The sequence below is a fragment of the Schistocerca gregaria genome, chromosome 5 (assembly GCF_023897955.1).
Source record: "Schistocerca gregaria isolate iqSchGreg1 chromosome 5, iqSchGreg1.2, whole genome shotgun sequence".
In the NCBI taxonomy this organism is placed as follows: domain Eukaryota; kingdom Metazoa; phylum Arthropoda; class Insecta; order Orthoptera; family Acrididae; genus Schistocerca; species Schistocerca gregaria.
This window is the reverse complement of record NC_064924.1, coordinates 332,175,086-332,191,853: the sequence shown is the minus strand read 5'-3', so window position 1 is coordinate 332,191,853 and position 16,768 is coordinate 332,175,086. Positions and strand designations below refer to the sequence as shown.

The following is a 16,768-nucleotide window of genomic DNA, read 5'->3' as shown; positions in this document are numbered from 1 at the left end:
TTTTATAGAAGAAATTAAACCAGATGTTTTATGTATTTGTGAACACTGGCTAGGTGAAGCAGGAGGTGATTTCTATAAATCTGTTGAATGCTTAGACATGGCCAGTGCTTGGTTTCGAAGAACTGCAACCCACGGTGGGGTCTCTGTGTATGCCAACAGAGATCACAGCATCAAGGAAATTGATTTAAGCAGTTTTTGTGTGGGTTTTGATCTTGAATTGGCTGCACTGTTATTAACAAATATTGATTTAGTTGTTGTTGCTGCGTACCATTCACCAGATGGTAACTTTGAGAATTTTATTGGACATATGGAGAACTGTTTGTGTTACATAACATGCCTAAAATCAAAAATCGCACTGTGTGGAGATTTTAACGTACACATAGGTGATGGACATGCCAGAGAGAGGATCTTTATGAGGTTAATTACCAGTTACAGGGTTTTTTTATTGCAAATAAGCTCCCAATAAGGGGTGGTGCATACCTGGACACCATAATCACCAATCTCAACATCTGAGATTATAAACTCAGTGTAGTTGAATCTATGATAGCACATCACTATGCACTAGCAATGGAAACCAGTATGAGGAGCAAACTGCAGATAAGCACATGGCATTCAAACTACACATTCAAAAGAAGATTGGTTAAAGAAGAGAGACTAAATGATCTCAAAGCAGCTCTGTCTTGTGTAAACTGGCAACAGAAAATTGCAGAGTTAGTAGGCAGTGATTCTTTCTTATGTCTGTTCCAAACCTTAAAAGCAATATTTTATTACATGTTTCCAGTGATACCAGTGAAGAATCCTGTGGACAAATCACGAGGCAGGCAGTAAGTTACCAATGTGAAACAATGGTACACCCCCGAGCTCAATAAATTGAAGTGTATTGTAACAATGTGCAAGGACTGAATGAAATTAGCTTTAGACATTCCAGCTAAAGAATTACATCACTGCAACTACCTAAAAGCCAAAAAGGCTTATAGGAAGGTGGTAGAGGAAGCAAAAAAAATATAATGCTACGTACATTAAAGAGGCCCAAAATCCTGCCTGGAATCTTGTAAATGAGAACAGAAACAAGACTAACTCCTGCTTAAATTCATGTAGCCCTGATGACTTCAATGAATATTTTGTCAGAATAGTGGAAAAGACAGTGAGTGAAATTCCACACTCTGACCTAGATCTGACAGCAAATATAAGAAGTGCAGACAGTTGCACTATTCAAAACTGGAAGGAAGTGCACCCTGATGATATGATAAAAATTGTGAACTCCTACAAACACTCAGAAAGTGTAGACATCTATGGCATGCCCTCACACTGCTAAAGAAAATTATTGCAGAATTAGCTCAGCCACTAGCCTTAGCAATAAACAAATGTCTATCTTCTGGTGTCTTCCCAGACTTCCTTAAACTGGCGTGCACAGTACCAATATATAAGGAGGGGGATCCATGCGAGGTGTCCAGCTTCAGGCCCATCTCTGTAGTACCAGTACTAGCCAAAGTTACTGAGTCTGTGAGGCACTGAATTACTTTGAGGAAAACAACTTATTCCAAAACACACAGCACAGATTCTGCAAAGGGAGGTCAACAGTGACAGCCACACTCGACTTATTAAAAACGATTTGACAGAGTTTTGAAGAGAGAGAGAGAGAGTGTGGCACTGACACTCTGTGACCTCAGAAAAGCCTTTGACTGCATCTCACACACAACACTAATAGCCAAGTTAAGATGGTATGGTGTTGGAGGTGTTGTTCTATCAACACTGCAATCTTATTTGGAAAACCGAAAGCAGGTAGTATCAGTGCATGAAGCAACTTCTCTTGAACAAAAACTGGAACATGGAGTGCCCCAAGGATCAGTCTTAGGACCTCTCCTATTCCTCATATTTGTCAGTGATGTGAGCTGTAATAATCAAATGCTGCAGTTTGCAGTTGACACTACCCTTATTGCCAAAGGACATACAGCTGTAGAAGCTCTTGGTGCATCATATTTGATGTTTGAAGAAATAAAAGAATGGTTCATCATAAACAAAATGAAGATCAATGAAGAAAAAACCCAACATTTGATATGCAGTCTAACCAACATTGAAGACTAAGAGAACATGGAGACTGTCACACTGCTGGGCTTCAAGATTGACAACAAACTCTCTATAAATGATCACACTGCATATGTATGCACCAAACTTTCTAGTGTGATATACCATCTGAGGAAGCTGAAGAGGGTAATAACTGACCAGTTTCTAACAATAGTCTACCATGCACTCTTTCACAGCCACATTAGCTATGGACTGTTGTTGTGGGGACACTCTTCAGGCAGCAAAGATGTGTTGCTATTACAAAAAAAGCCATCAGGATCATATCCTCTAGCAAAAGACTGGACCACTGTAGGCCTATTTTCACCAGGCTAGGCATAATGACTGTTTTTAGCCAGTATGTGTTTTTCTGCCTCATTTATATAAAAGAAAATCAAAGGAATTTTAGCATAAGACAAGAAATACATAATCATGACACTCGCTGTAAGAGGAACATTGAAGTGCCAAGGTGTCACCTATCAAGTACACAAGACAGCTTTCCAATAGTCACCCTAAAAATGTACAATCAACTGCCTCCAGAAGTGAAATCCCTGCCACCTGAATTATGTCAGAAAAAAATTGCTCAGGGCTTGAAACAACATCCACTATATTCCTTGGAAGAGTTTTTCAACAGTGGTTCTAGTGAATGGACAAAATAATAAATATTGTTATGTTTTATATATAATTTTGCCTAAATTTAATCTTCTTTTTATGTTCTCAGTTAACTGCACATTTAATTTTATGTTTTACTTAAAGTACATATTTTGCCAAAATGAAACTTTATGTTTGTGACTACATGGTCTTGTAAACATTTTGATTTATGGTATTTTCATTTGCTGCTATGAAGTTTTACTTTCCTGTTTAGTTATATTTCATTTTCTCTATGTTCTATATGTTTTTGTGCACTGCATAAATATTTTCTTTTATTTGTAATATAAATTTAGTATATGGTGTTGTACAAATGTTAGTTGATAAACATTGTATATGTGATGCAGTCTGTCCAGCCATGGCTGGTAAAGAACGAAGATATGGTAATAAAGTAATAATAATAATCAAATCTTGACGAAATATCATCCTGATGCAATGACTGGCTACTAGACCTTAAGGTAGGGAAAGTTGTGCACAGAAAGTGAGAGGTCACAATTTGACATTACAGTCCTGTGTGTGTGTGTGTGTGTGTGCGTGCGTGTGTGTGTGTTTGGGTGTGCGCACCCATGCAAATGTAAGGGGGTGTAATAGTATGGACTTAAGTTACAAGAACAGGAGCAGATAATGCAATTTCCTGATTATTTATATGTGCCTATGTGCAACTTCAACATTAGACATAAGTCATACAAACTATTGTTTTGTGAAAAGTATTTACATTTTACATAAAATATACAAAAACTGAAAGCTATTGCAGTAATATATTTAATATTTTTATACAAAATACCCAACTTAGTTTTTAAACTTACCAAGCTCCTCTGATGGTACTAATTTGGATCCCATTGATCTGACACATATCAAAGTTGCACCACCCAGTATATCAACAAGTGGACCTATAACAGAGTTTACAACAACAAAACAGTAATGCATTTGAACTATAATTTCTATAACAACACACTGAAATATGCCAGTATCCTTGGTTGACGCAACATTCTAAATTTCTTGTCTCGGTAACTGAGCAAAACTGAAACCCAAAGGAAAGAAGAACTTACTATAAGCATAAGAATAAACTGCAAGAAGGTATGGTTGTTTATGGCTTAATGTTCCACCCATGCTGAAATCATAAGAGAGAAAAAGACATGAAAATGAAATCATCGTGTGGCATTGATGGCTGAGAGGCCCCATCTTGGGGAGATCGGCTGCTGGGTTGCAAGTCTTATTTCAAGTGACACTACATTGGGTGACTTGCATGCTGGTGATGATAAAATGACAGTGAGCACAACATAACACCCAGCCCACTAGTGGAGAAAATCTTCAACCTGGCAGAGAATTAAATAAGGGTCTGCAACATGATAGCAACTAAGCAGGCAGACATGAGAGAGAGAGAGAGAGAGAGAGAGAGAGAGAGAGAGAGAGAGAGAGAGAGAGAGGTGGAAGGAGAAGAGGACAGAGTGTGAGGGGGGAAAGATTAGTTGATTATTGGGTCAGAGATAGGAAGAACAGTTTCTGTACTCAATTTGAAGATTTAAAATCAAAATGAAAATAAGGACTATTGTTATTAAAACTATACTAACATTGTGATCAGGATTGGGAAACTAAGTGATTCAGGTTGACTGTCACCACATCCTCTTCCTGAGGTGGCAATGAATGGGACTGTTGAAGTGATACATGGTTAGGATATTACTCTTCTTGCAATTCACATCAAATTTTGAAACAGTTATCACTATTTGTTTTTCAACTAGCTCACCATTTGTCAGCACTAAAAAGTTCTGTGGTCATGTTCCAAACCTTCCACCACATAAAAATGCTTGGCACTGTTGGTGATGTAATCTGCACCCTCCATCTGGCAAGCAGACTTGCTGATCACTAAACACAGTGATGACAAATAATGGTGTAGTTACTTCTTACACTACTAAATAAGTTCTTTCTTTGTTGTTCAAATTAAAGGAAAACATGCTCCATATTTTTGAAACAACCATTCTCAGACTTCCAACTACATCAGAATTTTCAAACTCCATGAGCTTGTGGACAAATACTATGTTGGCACTGTTAAGTTCCAGCTATTGATTGTCAAGTGTTTGATGGTACCATTCTTTTACAGCTGCACCATTGATCATGACATCAGTGTTATCTTGATCCTTATCACTTGGTAAAGTGATGTCACAACTAGCATTGTAGGTGTATAAGGCTGGAGATGACAAGTGCATCAGCATTGGTATCACCCTCCTTACTTTGACTGCAGAGTACTTAATCTTAATCTCATTGTGTTTGAAGCACTTGATGTAGCGAAAGCAAAACTTTAGTCATTGCTGTGGTGTAGCTGCCAACATATCAAAGTGTCAACTGAGATGTGATGTCTTTTAAGAAATGGCATATAAGAGCAATATGATGCACTAAATGTATATGGTTGTGAGTTGAAGCGTACAAAGAATGTTGTAAATTACACAGAAACAAAAGGAAAATATTATGACAATTATGTGCACTTTTCAGAAGCTCAAATATTCATTTTTTGGGAGAGAACTGATAGACTTTATGGATCATTAGGCCTTAACAGACCTGGTAAAAAGAAAACAGCAGACGAATAAGACAGACCCTACTTTTCAAGAATTGATTTCAAAGTGAAGTTTATCAAAAGAAATGAGAAAAATGGCCGCTTCACTACCCAGATCATCATTAGGACTATATGGGAAAGACTATAATTTGAAGGAGTGTGGTAAACTTCATATATAACATCTGAGAGTAGACCTACATGTGAAACATAAGAAGGAATGAGGCAACTACTTTCTTTAGATGCAGGAAGAAGATTCTGTAAATACAATAATTTTAGATAAATATGAGAAAAGAGAGAGCATGAAGGAACAGTAAATGATTTGGCTAATCAAAAATAATGTGTTATTCAAGAAATCAAATTTACAGAGTTATAGTTAGCTTCTACGTGCCCTTCAAAAGCATGTAATGGGGTTAGTGTAGTATGTTTGTAAGAGACGATGTTGTTGTGGTCTTCAGCCGAAAAACTAGTTTGATGCAGCTCTTCATGCTTGTCTATACTATGCAGGCCTCTTCATCTCTGAATAACTGCTGCAACCTACACCCATTTAAACATGATAACTATAGTCAAGTCTTAGTCTGTTTCTACATTTCCACCCACCTCCCCCTCTCCTCAACTACGCTCTCTAGTGACACATGCATACACTTTCAAAAGGCCACACATGCTGCACGGTTACATCATCTGTGGGGCCACCTCAGACAAGTGTTTCTGTGTTTGTGTGTGTGTGTGTGTGTGTGTGTGTGTGTGTGTGTGTGTGTGTGTGTGTGCACGTGCGCACGTGTGAGATCACCATCAGAGCCCAACATGGACCCCAGTCTACTTAAGGCTAGCTGAGGTACGCTTGACCTCAGTTCTCATGTGTATTGCTACAGCTCTTTTTGTATTAATTGGTTCTTGCTGAATGTTACTTAAATACTGTGTTCAATTTACCAATGCTTCCATGGAATAAGGTTGTGTTCAGTCTACTGGTCTTGTTGTACTTACACCTAATTACAACATGATTGGTAATGTTGTGTTCTTGTTCTTGATGCTAATTTCAGTTCTGTTTCATCATCTGTTTATTGTCACAAAGGCTGATGATGTTATGGAGGACATATTACATCAGTTACTTGAACAGCGAGAATCATTTGTCATGGCATTGCACCACCAATCACATGTACTGGAAAGTCAAACTCAGGCGATTCAATCACTGACTTCTGTTTTGTCTAGTCAGCATGCTCTGCACTTGGTGTAATTCACTGTTTTGCCCTCCAAGGCCCTACAGTTTATCTGCCTCCCTTTTCTGCATATGATGAGTTTTTTGAGGAATGGGATGCATACAAGAAATGCGTGTGATAACACTTTCAAGTTTTTGAGATTACCAAAGCTATTTTATGCCATGCCTTGTTCCTTTCATGGATATTACCTAGAGTGTATCAAGTCCTACCAACTGATCCCTTGCAGGATCCATCTTCTTTAATGTTGACTAATTGTGTGAACTTCTTTCAAAATCCTAGAGTAAGCACACCCTTGTTATTGCATCCCAGGTTGAGTTTTACCATTGTATTAAGCAACCACATCAGTCCTATCAAGCATGGGCAGCTGAACTCCAGGGTTAAGCTGTCATTGTAATTTTGTGTCTGATGTGCATAAAGAACTGTATGCTCATCAGATGATGAGATATACTACCATTCCTTTAGTACTGGATCATGGGGTGCCAGAGTGTGCTCTCCAGAGTGAAAATTGATAACTCTCCAAGGTTTTAGCTATTGCACAGTCGTTCGAAGTGTCTCGTGCAGTGGGTAACCAAATTGAGTCATGGTGTAAGGTATCAGCAATCCAACCCTCTCCTCCACACCAGGTTTCAGGTAGTTTACAGGGGTAAAACATGCCTCTGGCAGGCAACACATGATCACAGCATCATGGTGGCTGGCCTCGCTCCCCGCAGCAGCAATGCCAATGAAGTAAATGGGCCAGTAAACAACAATGTATATGTTCCATGCTCCTGTCCTGCCCTTATTATTTTCCTTACGTGCCCAGACTGCCCAAACCACTGGGCTACCTGTCATAATTACAACAAAAATGATTGTGTTTGTAGTGCAAAAATTCAGTACAACAATCTTGGTGTTAATATAGTCATAAACATTGTATCGGCTATTTCTGTTTGCCCAAACAAGCTTTTCACTGATGTTATGGTGTTTCACAAAGTTCTACACAAGCAAGTGGATATAAGAGCTCCTGTAACCTCGTTATACTTACAAACTAATATGAAATGGGGCTATACTTCTCATCTCCCTGAGTCACAAAAATTAATAAATTACAATAAACAGAGTATTCCTATTCTTGGTCAGTTCTCTGCCCCAGTGACCTACAACTCAGTAGTGTCCAGTCACTTACATTTCTTTATGTTGATAACTCATGTACAAAGAATCTTTTTGGTTTAAATGCTTCTAAGTTGTTTGGTTTTACCATTTCAGATGAAGTGAATTTAGTGTCTGGAGAAGTGCTATATACACAGTTAGATGCATTAAGTTCTGAGTTTTCCTCTTTTTTCTCTCCAGTGGTGGGGTGTACCAAGAGTTTTTGAGTGCACATAACCACGAAACCTTCTGCTCGGTCTTGTTTTTTCCAGCCTGTCCGGTTCCAGTGGCACTCAGTAAACTAGTCAAAGATGAATTAGGTAGCCTCATGGAATCCAGCATTGTTTATCCTAGTGCATCAAGTGAATGATCTATCCCCTTAGTTATAGAAAATAAACGGTTGGGCTGGTTACACCTTTGTGGCAATTTTAAAGATTCTGACAATGCACAATCTGTTGTGGATACATACCCGGTACCGCATCCAGATGAACTCTTTGCAAAGTTATCGGGTGGTCAATATTTCTGAAAAATGGGCTTCTCAGATGCCTATAACAACTCCCTTTAGGTACAGAGTCACAATGTATGTTAGTTATTAGTACCCCTGTTTGACTGTACCAATACTTGTGGTTACCTCTTGGAGAGGGCAGCATTCCTTTTTAAAAATAAATAAATAACTTGTAAGTTATTAAGCACAGATGCTGTACATCTGTGCTGGGTTTTACAAACGATTTAGATGACATTGTAGTTTCTCATACCCCCAATGAAGAACATTTACTACATGTCTGGACACTCTTTTCCAACCTCCAAGTGGCTGGATTGAAGAGTAATTCAGAAAATTGTCAATTTTTACAACCTTCTATCATTTACCTTGGGTTTGAAGTTTCTTGCAAGGGTCTCAAAGCCTTGCATCATCATATTTCTGCTATTTCGTCACTTCCATACCCTACATAAGTCAGAGAAATTCAAGTTTTTCTGGGCAAAGTCTCTTATTACCATAAATGTTTGCTTTGGGTAGCAACAAGTGCACAGCCATTACATGTGTTGCTGCACAAACAGACTGTTTTGTTGACCACCAACTTGTGAAACTGCATTTTCCACCCTCCAGATCATTTGTGGTCTGCACCCTGCTTAATGATGTACCAACCAGGTCTATGGGACAGATGCTTCACAGTATAGGTTGGGGATGTCATTGGCTCATAGATATCCCAATGGTTCTGAATGGACTGTTGTTATGCCTAAAAAATGCTGACTCCTCTTCAGACTAGACTAGATAGAAAAGGTATCTTTGGTGATTGTCTATGCTGTGAAGAAATTCCATGTTTTTCTCTATGGTACCAAATTCCACCTGGTCACTGATAAATAGCCATTGGTTTCCTTGCTCAGTCCTCCTGCATCATTATCAGATAAATCAGCACATCACATTCAGTGTTGTGTTCTTTTCCTTTCATGTAACAAATATGAGATTCATTTCTGCCTTGTGAATCAACAAACAAATACCAATGCTTTGTCCCACCTGCTGACTGGTTATAACACCGGATTTGATTAGGAGAAATTGCTTTTTTTCCACATTGATGTCACTACACAGCAAATGGTTGATGGTTCTCCTGTAACTAGTACATAGATCACAAAGGCTGTAGCTTTGTACCCTATTTTGCAGAATTTCATAACATTCTTACATGATTGGCCAGATTCACCACCTTCTTGGGCGTATGACCCCCTTCATAATTACTACAACTTTTGTTATCAATTTTCTTTAGTGGATAGTGTTCAGCTTTTAGACATAGATGATGAAGTCTCTCATATAGTGATCCTCCTTAGCCATTTGTTTGGAGGTTCTCTGTCTATTACGTGCTGATCATTGCGGTGTATCACACACAAAAGCATAGGTCTGTCTGCCCTGTTTCAGCCCGACTTGGACAGTAATGGTACCCACCTGGTTACCTCCTGTTCCCCGGGTGTAATGGACCAAGCAGCTCCTCAGGTATCATTGTCTCCTTGGCTGATACCATCACATTCATGGGACTGTATACATGTGGATTTCCCTGGCCCATTTCTCAATGCTTCTTCGATGTTGGTTGTTGATGCACATTCTCATTTTCTTTATGTTGTTTGTAGTGTTTCCACATCCACAAATGCCACTGTCACAGCCTTGTCCAAAATTTGTTTCACTCAAATCCTTCCCTATAATGTTTGTCCAACAAAGGTGCACAATTTTCATTGCTAGACTTTGTAGCATTTTGTGATTCCTATGGTATCCATAATATCCTCACCCAGATGTTCCATCCACAATTTGATGATGAGGTAGAACACCTAGTACAAATGTTCACAACTCAGGTGAAAATGTATGTTGCCAACTTCCCAGCCAACATTGCCTTAGATCGGTTTCTTTCCTCGTACCATTTCAAGCCATTTGCCAAGAAGAGCACAGAGTAGTTACTCCAAGGGCACCAGCTAAGGACACTGCTACATCTTCTACAACCTCCACCTGGACGTCAGCCCGCGCAGCCTTCATGCTTCTTACAGCTGAGAGTGGCTGTCTGGGCATGTGGTTTGGATGTCATCCTAAATGGATTTCTGCTGTCGTCGCCAGATGCTGTGGGTGGTGTCTCTGCAACATTTGTGCATAGGACAGCCTCTGCTCGAGACACCACAATCAACTTTGCCTTCATGTGGCTGGCTGGGTTCATCTTGATGTCATCCCATCACCTCAGAGCCCATTCACATTGGGCATCACATCACCTGCTGCTTCTGGTTCTCCACCCCCACTTGGATAAGGGCATCTGTCCTCAGTGGCCAAACCAGCAGTTCCTCTGTTGTTTCTGACATCATCATCAGGGATTCTATCACCCATTACTGAGCAATCTCTGATACCAGTATCATAAGTGCTGTGAGCTCCATCAGCAGAGCCAATGCATGAGGTTGACATGGAAACAGCCTCGGGATCACCAGTGTTGCCGTATGGTTATAAAACAAAGGAATGTGGGTGCAGAATGTGTGCTTGCTTGAAGTGCTTCAGACCGTATGCTTCTGTTGCAGCAAGCCAACTTATCCAGAGCCCAGCATATGAGGAGGACAGTATGAGGAGGACAGCATGGACATTTCAAGAATCCCTGATCTCCCTAAGTGAGGAGTAATGCAGTGATACAGGTGCATACTTCCAAAAGGCCACGCATACGACAGTGCTGTGTTATCTACAGAGCGCATCTCAGACTTTGTGACTTTGTGTGTGTGTGTGTGTGTGTGTGTGTGTGTGTGTGTGTGTGTGTGTATGTGTGTGTGTGAGAGAGAGAGAGAGAGAGAGAGAGAGAGAGGGGGGGGGGGGGGGGGGAGAGAGAGCAGTTTCATTCAGTATCACCTCATCTGCTGTCAGATCTACCAATCCAATCTTCAGCATTCTCCAGTACCTTTCGAAGCTGACATGTCATTCTTGCCTTATATCTTTATTATCCACATTTCCCTTTTGTACAAGGTACCACTGTATATAATGCTTAAGGAGAAACTTCCCCATATTTAAATTTACACTTGATATTAATAAATATCTGTTTTCTAGAATTGTTTTTCTTGCTACTGCCAGCCTATATTTTATATCTTCTCCACTTCAACTATTGCAATATACTTTGATGTACAAACAGCAATACCTGTGAACCACATTTAATATCTCATTTCCTAGTCTAATTTGCTTAGCATTTCAAGATTTTAGTTGACTGCATTCCATTATCCTTATTTAACTTTTGTTGATATTAGTTTTATAACCTCCTTCAACACAATATCGACCTCGTTCAACTGCCCCTGAAGTGTGCCAACTCTAACAGAATTAAATGTCAATAGCAAAACTCAGATTTTTAATTTCTTCTCTCTGTAATTTAATTCCCTTTCCATGTTTCTTGTTTGCTTCCTTCAAACTTTTTCAATGAACAGATTGAGTAACATTCAGGATAGGCTACAACCCTGTCTAACTTTTCAACTGCTGCATCTCTTTTTGTCCTTCAACTCATAAATAGAGCCTGGTTTCTATACATGACTGAAATAACATTTTGCTCCATGGGTTTTATTCCAGTCATTTTTGTCAAAAGCTTTCTCGAAATCCACAAATTCAATAAATGTAGATTGGCTTTCTTCAACCTATTTTCTATAGTAATCCATACAGTCAGTATTATCTCACATGTTCCTACATTATTCCAGAAACCAAACTAATCTTCTCCAATACCACTTTCTATCAGTATTACCATTCATTTGTAACTGGTGATTTTATTAATATTTAAATTTGCCAGGATCTACCTTCTTTGGAATTGTAATCATTAGATTATTTTTAGAGTCTGATTCTATTTTGCCTCTCCCATATATTTACATACCAGATGGAATATTTTTGTATGACTGACTTAAGCAACAATCTCAATAAATCTGGGGGAATGGTGTCTACTACAAAGTCCTTGTTTCATTGTAGACCTTTATTTAGTAGTCTATCATATTCTTCTCACTGTTATATACCCATCTCATCTTCATTTACTCCCATGTTTTCCCTTCCTATATTGTCTTCAACTCTGTTTCCATTGTACAGACTTTCTATGTATTCTTTCAGGCTTTCAATCTTCTTCCTTAATGCAGACTTGCCATCTGAGCTCTTAATATTTGTACGGATCCTTATTTCAAAAGCTTCTTTTATTTTTCTATAGGCAACATCTGTCTTTTGCATAGTCATTCATGCTCCTACAATTTTGTACTTCTGCTCATGACACTTCTGTTTTGCCATTTTACACTTTCTGTCAATATTCTTTTTAGACATACGTTTTCCTTTGTGCAGGTTCATTTGCTGATATTTTATAATTTCTTTATCCTTGGTTAAATTCAATATTTTATGGGATATTCATAGATATCTACTGGGCCTATTTGACCTTCTGCTGCTTTCACTGTTTCATTTTTCAAAGCTACCAATTCATCTTCTATTTGATTACTTTCCCTATTTACTACCCAATTATAGCTTTGGAAGTCTCAACACCTTTAGTTCTTTCAATCTATCTGTGTTCCATCTTGTTATCTTCTTATTTTCTTACTTTTTTGCAATTTATTCAGTTTTAATGTGAACATCATAACAAACAAATTATAGTCAGAGTTCATGTCTGCCCTGGAAACGTTTAGCAGATTGTAATATGATTTCAAAATCTCTGTTTTACTTTGATGTATTCTGATACTGCCTATATCTCTTTCATATTCACAATTTTCATTTATGATTTTTTTAAAGCAAGTGTTGTGAATGATTAAATTCTGCTATGTTCTACCAGAAAGTTCCCCTTTTGCCTTCCCCCCCCCCCCCCCCCCCCCTCAGACCATATTCTTCCATTCATATGAGACACACAATGTAGCATACCTTGTTTCACAGGGGATATGAGACATTATACCAGTGTATACTTTTGGACCGATGTGTCTGCTCTGGTGGTGCTCCATGATTTTCATTATTTTGAGTGCGTTAAAATTCTACACACAAATTTTTAATTAACTGTGTTTTTTTCCCATAATCATTTACTCATTGTTTTGAGGCTTGTGTACATCATGATAATTGGTGTATTATTGAACATTTGTGATCGTCAAGTAAAGTTCCTACTGTATCATCAGTTTTGAACTACACTGGTACTTCTTAGAACTCTTTTGCAACAGTGTCTTTGTTAAAAATAATTGTTTCCCCACAAATTCCATTGTGTGTTTATGTGATAAAAAGTATATTTTTTATAATTTTTGCATGCTTACGAGTCTTGCATGTTTAGTATTTTGTAGTAAATTGTCAGCTAAAGTTCTGTATTTTGTAAAACTTGGTAGCAATGTGTTTTCAAAAAATAATTTTCCCTTTATTGCAGTATATGCACTTATAGTATTAGTGAAAACAAAGATTCCAAGACTTACCAAGCGGGAAAGCGCCGGCAGACAGGCACATGAACAAAACACACAAACACACACACAGAATTACGAGCTTTCGCAACTGGCAGTTGATTCGTCAGGAAAGAGGGAAGGAGAGGGAAAAATGAAAGGATGTGGGTTTTAAGGGAGAGGGTAAGGAGTCATTCCAATCCCGGGAGCGGAAAGACTTCCCTTAGGGGAAAAAAAGGACAGGTGTACACTCGCACACACACACACACATATCCATCCGCACATGTGTATGTGTCATCTTTACAGTGAGAAACAATCTATCCTTTTCACAATTGTTGATATTCCAACATGGACTTCCTGTTGCTATACTAATTCTTTGGCAGATAATATTAATAGTAACCTCAGACACTTGCAGATGATCCAGTTATCCATAATGAATTACTATCTCAAAAACTCCGCACAAAATTTTCAGATCCTGATAAGATTTGAAAGTGATGCATAGATTGGTAATATGCTTTAAATATACAGAAATGTAAAACTATTTTCTCACAAAACACATACAAAGAGTTTCTTTTCACTTAAACATCAATGAATCACAATTTGTAGAGGGAATGATAACATAGGTTCAGTTGTAGATAATGTTGGTGGCAGAATTCAGTTCAGTGTCGGGAAACTTTGATTGGTCTACCAAGGAGAGTGCTCACAGGTGAGTGCTTCCAAGTCCTTAACATGTCTCACCTCAGAATACTGCTCAAGTACATGGAGGCCATACAAAATACAACTAACACAGGATATTGAATGTATGAAAGTTGTTCAGTAAGTAATGCAACATTTTTTTCTCAAAGCAGGATGGTTTTATTCATTATTTAAATACACCATACTATTTCCCAATTCTTTCATGATAAAATCTTGATTTTTTATGTAATCTCCATTCATCTCTAGGGCCATATGCCATATTCATGTGTGAGCCTGTACATTGCCATGAAACCATTCTACTGGTCTGCATCTCAGCCAAGTTCTTCCTACATTAATAACTTCCCCATCATTGCTGTACTACTTCCCACAGCATAGAGTCAATCTTTCAGTGGACCAAAAAGATGGAGTCAGAAGATGTGAGATCTGGGCTGAAAGATGGATAATGAAGAACAGTCCACTGGAGTCTTATGATCTCCTCTTTGGTATGCAGTCTTGCAAGGGTTTGTGTTATAGAGTAAGTCATGTGTATTGACATTTTTAGATACAGATATGCTGTAATCATTTCTTCAACTTCATAAAGCCTCACAATAGACTTCAGTGTTGATTGTTTGACTGTAAAGGAGGGTATCATATGCAATAAGCACTTCAAAGACCAGAAGACTGCAGCCGTGGCTTTACCAGCTTACTTACTGTCATCACAGAAGACACTGTGTGGTACCACTCCTTGGATTGCTATTTTGTTTCTGGCTCAAAGTGGCAGAGCTATGTTTCATTGCCTGTAACAATGTTTGATAAGCAATTGTCACAATCAACCTCATAACAAACACAAATATTCTTTCTTTCCTCCTTATGGTGTTCCATTAGGCTTTGAGGAACCCGCTGGGCACAGGCCTTTGAATATGCTATCTGGTGAGCAAGTGTGTCAGCACTGCCAACAGAGATATCAAGTTGAGCACTGAGTTACTTGATTCTTATTCCTTGTTCATCTTGATTTGGTGTGTTTGCACACTGCAACATTGCAGGTGTCACAGCCATGGGGCATCTGACAGATTTTCTTCTCATTGTTCTCTTGACAACAGATACTTGGCCTTGTGGCTTATCATGCTTTTATCCAATTCACAGTGTCTGTAGACATTCTGTAAATATGTGTGAATATTTGTGATTGTCCAATTTTCCACCTAAAGAGATTCAGTAACTGCTCTTTCTATGTAAAGCACCTCAGTTCGAGATGCCACTTCACAGAAGTGTTAAAAAACTTGAATTTGCAGATGCTTGAATATAGATGCAGGTTATCCCATAGAAGCATACTTGCAAAATTTCAGGAACCAGTATTATGTGAAGACTACAGAGGTATTTTTCCACAACCTAAATGTCACACCTATAGAGACTGTGAAGATGATATTATATTCATTACAGCATGCACAGACATTTAAGCAGTTATTCTTATCACACACCATACACAACTTAGCAAGAAGTCTCGATAATATGTGATACATGCTAAGCAGCATCTTCGATGCACTTCACAACAGTTTGCTGACAATGTATGTTGATGTACATATAAAAGGAAACAAAAGAGCATCGTATTTATTGGTGGTGCACATATGTTCATCATCAATACTGGTAAAATTACATAGTGCACTAAGCAGGATTTTTAGTAACACCATAAATAATTAAAGAATGCTTTCTAACAATTGAGGGCATTTAATCACCAGTGAGTTTAAAGCATTATTTCCTTTTGAAGGAATCAGACATGTTTTATTATCCAGAGATCACATTTAAGCTAATCCTTATGAAATGGGAATGAGGTTAGACTGCTTATGTTAAACCTCTTCTTCAAAAGCTGATTATTAATGCCATGTAATAGAAGCATATATGAAATGGTACTAAAGGAATTTCTCCTACTTATAGTGATCTCACTGCAGCAGGCATATGAGGGTTTAACTCTACAAGAAACACTACTGATATGTTCAGACAAGCCTCACATCAACAATATAGACAGATATGAGTATAACTGTATCAAGAAATTTGTCCAACTCAAGAAAGTTGAGAAAGGAAAGAAATAATTGTGGTGTTAGGCCTACAGAACATATAATGGATGAAATACTTTTGTGATAGGATAAAGAAAAACTGTTATGGAAGTGAAGCAAGTGAAAATGTTCCTTGTGACAAGGGTTTTACTGTACTACACACCATAATACTAGTTCCATAGTTTATAACTCATAAGCAATTATGTGACAAAATGGTACACAGTGAGAGCATGTTTTGTTCTAAGTGTGAGAAAAATGTTAAAACTAAGGAACTTCGTGTTTTGTGGCCACGGGTGCAGAAAAACATTCTACATTGAATGTGTTGTTCTCAAAAACACTGAAGATCACATTAGGTTCATTCAAGTAAACCTGTCATAGCTGAGTGCAACCATATTCAGACTGCCTCTACAGCACACATGCAACTTCATCATAGTTTCAACCATCAGAACCCCGTAGTTTACTTGACACATATTTCATGTGTTTCGTTGTCTGACCACACCTGTAGTGATAGTTGATACCTCTACTCTCTAGTCTCTTCCCATTGGACAAATTTTTCTGGTTTAAATAATGAAACAATGCACCTGGTAGGTATC

The 16,768-nt window shown here is 38.3% G+C and overlaps 1 protein-coding gene across 3 annotated transcripts in view; it reads right to left on the bottom strand.

Moving 5' to 3' along the window:
• Positions 1-16,768, bottom strand: part of LOC126272199 (proton-coupled folate transporter-like) — a 236,990-nt gene that overhangs the window by 159,206 nt on the left and 61,016 nt on the right. Inside the window, exon 5 of one of the 3 annotated variants that reach the window (XM_049974878.1) lies at positions 3,516-3,599. The exons of the other annotated variants lie outside the window; for them this stretch is intronic. Coding sequence (XP_049830835.1) covers positions 3,516-3,599 — 84 coding nt within the window. The remainder of the gene's footprint in view (positions 1-3,515; positions 3,600-16,768) is intronic. 3 annotated transcript variants of the gene reach the window in all.